Source organism: Papilio machaon, chromosome 14 (assembly GCF_912999745.1).
Source record: "Papilio machaon chromosome 14, ilPapMach1.1, whole genome shotgun sequence".
Lineage (NCBI taxonomy): Eukaryota > Metazoa > Arthropoda > Insecta > Lepidoptera > Papilionidae > Papilio > Papilio machaon.
In genome coordinates, this window is record NC_059999.1 from 8,181,823 (window position 1) to 8,186,508 (window position 4,686).

Consider the following 4,686-nt stretch of genomic DNA (forward strand, 5'->3'; position numbering starts at 1 on the left):
AGTATTTGCTTCTAATCTAATAATTAGTAATTATTGTAATTTATGAAATAATAAAATTAAAATGTATTAAATGTATCAATTATTTTTCTATTTCTTCCACCCTGTTGTGTGTCAATCTTTATTTCTTAATTTGTTATCATTAGTTAAACTTTTCGTCACTAGGTGGCTCTAATTCAACAATACAGTTGTAATACAAGTGTTTAAATTTAAGCTGGTGACATACGACAGTTTTTGAATTAATGTAATATATTGAAGTTCTAAAAATGTTTATGTAGAGTTTATAATCTATTTCCGCTATGTATATTATTTAATTTATTTAATATTATACTACTTTGATGAATTTCTTATGAAGTGTAATACGTTAAACTTAAGATATGTTAATTATTTTAATTAAATTCTATTTCTTTTTACTATGGTGTGTGACTGTCTTTATATTTTATTACTGTTATCTACAGTTCAGCTTTTCGCCGCTAGATGTCACCAACTTTAATTTACAGTCAGAGTACAATGGATTTTTCCAGAACAACTTAAGTGGATTACACACAACAAGAATATTTATTTGATATAATATTTTGAAATTTCTATTTCTATTTTAATTTGATTGATAAGTGAAAGTATTTAGTTTTGATTTCTTAATTTGTTCTAGATATTTTTAATTAACAATTATTTTATAAGTTTTGAAATTTTATTTAGTTATATGGATTCAAAATTTTCTTTACACAATTTATTTTCCTAGTTTAATATTAAATCTAATTACTAATGTTTAATGCTTTAATTAAATATTTTGACTAAATCTGACTGAGAATGTTAAAGAGTTAAATTATTCGTTATACTTATACTATAAACTTAATATTTTTAAAATCTTCCTTTCGGTGTGTGTGCAATCCTCCTTATGTCTTGGCCTTGGGTGAGTAGTTTCCGCTTCTTACCACTAGATGTCGCCGGCTGCACGTGTGTTTAAAATTTTGTTTTTTGCTGTATTTTAGTATTAAACCTTTGTAAACTTCAGTTTTTTCACTGTATTCAGGTACACTACACTTAGATGAAGTCCTGTATGTATTCCACTTCCCACTTTACACACAGTATTCCAAACGGCACGTGTTTGAAATTAAAAGTATTTGTAAAATTTTATTTAACAATGGGAAAAATCAAATTTATATACTGCAAGAAAGGTCCATTTATACTGATTCCAATGATATAATATAATATATAGGTCCTCGATTTACTTTCGGAGTTATTCCTCTGCGAAATTTTTGACTCTAACGGTTTTTAGTTTTTGCTTCATAACTTTCCACTAGATTGTCCAAAATTCACGATTCTTTCACTATTAGACGCACAACACTGAGACGCATCCAACGGTATACGACACTTTATAATTCTGCAACTTTTTTCTGCAACTTAAGATTTTCTTGCTCTAGAGCCGCGCGGAACGATCCGTTCGCCTTGGCGGTTGGCACGCGACTGGTTAGGTTAGGTTAGGTTAGGTTAGGTTAGGTTAGGTTAGGTTAGGTTAGGTTGGTCGCGCGCCGGTTGCCGTACCGTGTGCATCGCTTCCGTGTCGCTCCGCATTCAAAATTCGATAAATGTGGTAAAAAGTGAGGTGATTTACGTGTGTTATACATCGGGAGATGCGCCTCGGCGAGACGCATCTAGTGATATATAATACATAGTGGGCAGAGACCAAAATAGTTAAGTTTTTAGTGTTTTAGTGTTTTAACGGTTATTTCGGGCGTGGCACTTTTTCGTCCAAGTCTAAAAAGTGCTTCGATTTCGACGTATGATATATCGGGAGATGCGTCTCAGTGAGACAAATCGACCGAAATAGTTTTAGTGTGGATAGAGACCAAATTAGTTAAGTTTTTAGTGTTTAAGTGTTGTAACGGTCGTTTTGGGCGTGGCACTTTTACGACAAATTCCAAAAAGTGCCCCGATTTCGACGAGTTATATATCGGGAGATGCGTCTCAGTGAGACAAGCCGACCGATATAGTTTTTAGGGTGGACAGAGACCATAATAGTTTAGTTTTTAGTGTCTAAGTGCGTATCTTAGTGTTTGTAGAACTTTACTTATGAAAAGTCTACAATCGCTATGAGCGACCGAAACAAAGCGGCTTACGACATGGGGGAGGACACCTCCATGTCGGACTACACGTGCTCAGAGGACGAGGGCGCCTCCGGGCGCCGGCTGGGAGCTGCGGGCGCCGCGTGCAGCGAGGACGCCGCAAGGCAAAACAAGGGAGGTAAGCCGCGGTCAGCGGGCATGACATTAAGGTTCCGAACGGGAACGACCCATAAACGGCCGTTGGCCGCTACATCCGCAGATGAGGACGCCCCGGCCGTGGCGCATAAAGTGGCCTCCTCTTCGACGAGGGGCCGCGTTAGGCGCCCGGTAGGGGTATACAGCTTCCTCAAGGAGGCAAAGGACTACCTGGCTGATGGGGGGGATAGTGAGGGGGAGGACCCCGACCCAAGCTACCGTCCACACGGGAGGATGACGAGCCCCAAAATGGCCTCCGCAAAGGCCTCCGACGACGGGACCCCCGGCGCCCTATCCAGGGGCACGGTCGACGCCCTCGCCGAGGAGGCTCTCAAAAGTGTAGAGAAGATTAAGGAGGAGATTAAGAAGAGCAGCCACCTAAAGGGTACTGTGTGGGGCCAAATTAACCGGGCCACTAAATGCGTAGTAGAGGCGGTTGAGGGCCTTCGCGATATAACGCCTGAAGAAGAGCAGCGCAGGCTCCGTGCGGACAATGCTCGCCTAACAAGGGAGCTAGATATTGTCCGCAACGAGCTGCGTGCCTTCAAACAGGCGTACGTGGAGTCGCAGCGGAAGTCCGCTGCAGCCCCGAGAGAGGCGACAGGGCCCCAACAGCCCAACTTTGAGGAGGTGCTCAGATGCGCCATGGAGGAGATGAAGGGGCAACTCCTGCAGTCGGTAGGCGGGATGATCAATGCCCGCCTACAAGACCTGGAGATGCGCCTTCCTCCGGAGCCCGTCATGAGGCCCCCTCTGCGTGCCGACCAACGGCAGCCGCCGCCGCCCCGTCACAAGTCCCGATCGGGGCTCGTGGAAGGCGCCATGGAGGTGGATGGGGAGGCCCAGCCACCCCAAGCGCCCACACCCAGGGCGGTAAAGAAGGCGCCGAAGAAGGGCGCCACTAAGCGGCCGACTGCCCCCCCGCCTCCTCCTCCCTCCAAGGGAAAACAGGGGGCAGGACAGGCAGACGCGACTCCTCCCCCCCCAACCGCTGGGACAAGCGGAGAGGGGGAAGCCCAGACGGGGACTGCGGGCAACTCCTGGTCCGAGGTTGTCCGGCGGAAGAAGAGGGGAAATGCGGCTGTTGCTGCTAATTCCCCCCCCTCAGCCGGAACAACCCGGCAGATCGCCCTGGCCCCACCAAAGGCCGTTAAAATCGTTGCCCCAAAAACCGCGGCCATAGTGGTGACCCTCAAGAAAGGGGCCACCATGACCACCGCGGAAGGGGCCACGTCTGACGCGAAATACACCGAGGTCCTGGCAAAGGCCAGATCCTCGATTTCCCTGAGGGAATTCGGTTTGGAGTCGGTCAGGATCCGAACGAGCATGACCGGCTCCAAACTGATGGAGGTCGGGGGGACCACCCCCGAGGAAACCGCGGACCGCCTCGCCGCCGCCCTGGTGGAGGCAGTAGGGAGCTGGGCGGACATCACCCGCCCAACCAAAATGGCCGTCCTCAGGATCACCGGTCTGGATGACACGGTGACCACTGAGGAAGTGGCGGCCCAACTGGCATCGGTCGGCGGGTGTCCCCCCACCTCCATGAAAGTAGGTAATATCAGGCCGAGTTTCTGGGGCGGAGGCTCCGCCCTGGTCAAGTGCCCAGCGACTGCCGCTAAGGCAGTCGTGAAGGCGGGACGAGTGGCCATCGGATGGACGATGGCCACCGTCAAAGCAGTGGAGGCCCAGCCATTGCGTTGCTATAAATGCATGATGCTGGGCCACACTCGCGCCCTATGCCCAGCGGAGACAGAGAACGGGCGTCTCTGCTTCCGCTGCGGCAATGAAGGACACAAGTCGGCAGAGTGCGAGGCCCCCTGCAAATGCACCGTGTGTGCAACGACGGGGCGCCCACACTCACATGTGATGGGGGGTGCCAAGTGCACACCCCCGTCGGTGAAGGGCAAAGCCCCGTCGTCGAGCAGAGTGCCTCGCACTCAGCCCCAACCGCACGGCAGCCGCAGGGCTGAAGAGGAAGAAATGCAGGTGTCCTAATGCCTAGACACCTGCATTTCGAAATTTTACAGACGAACACCAACCACTCTGCCCGCGCACAGGACCTGCTCATGCAGTGCCTGGCAGAGTGGAGAATTGCTGTTTCCGTCGTAGCTGAGCCCTACTTTGTCCCCCCCCAACCCAGTTGGTTCGGGGACACAGAGGGCTCAGTAGCCATAGTGGTGCCGCCATCGAGTCAGCAACACCTCTCCCTCAGGGAGAGAGGAGCTGGCTACGTGGCGGTGAACTGGGGAGAAGTAGTACTCATAGGAGTCTACTTCTCCCCAAACAGGAACCTCCGGCAATTCGAGAGGTTCCTGGATGGCCTGGAGCCGGTTGTGCAGAGAGCATCACCGGCCCAGGTCATCGTGATGGGGGACCTCAACGCTAAGTGCGCAGCGTGGGGGTCCTCCATCACTGACCTGAAAGGGGCGCT

At 49.3% G+C, this 4,686-nt stretch overlaps 1 protein-coding gene across 1 annotated transcript; it reads left to right on the forward strand.

Annotated features, from left to right (window-relative positions):
- Nucleotides 1-2,117: 2,117 nt before the first annotated feature.
- Nucleotides 2,118-4,250, forward strand: LOC123721680. Its single transcript, XM_045681110.1, has one exon. It carries the CDS (start codon nt 2,118-2,120, stop codon nt 4,248-4,250), a length of 2,133 nt encoding a protein of 710 aa, XP_045537066.1.
- The last annotated feature ends 436 nt before the right edge of the window (nt 4,251-4,686 follow it).

Bases quoted from the DNA above. Each gene is read 5' to 3' on its own strand.
- LOC123721680 (XM_045681110.1), top strand. From the start codon at position 2,118: ATGGGGGAGGACACCTCCATGTCGGACTACACGTGCTCAGAGGACGAG.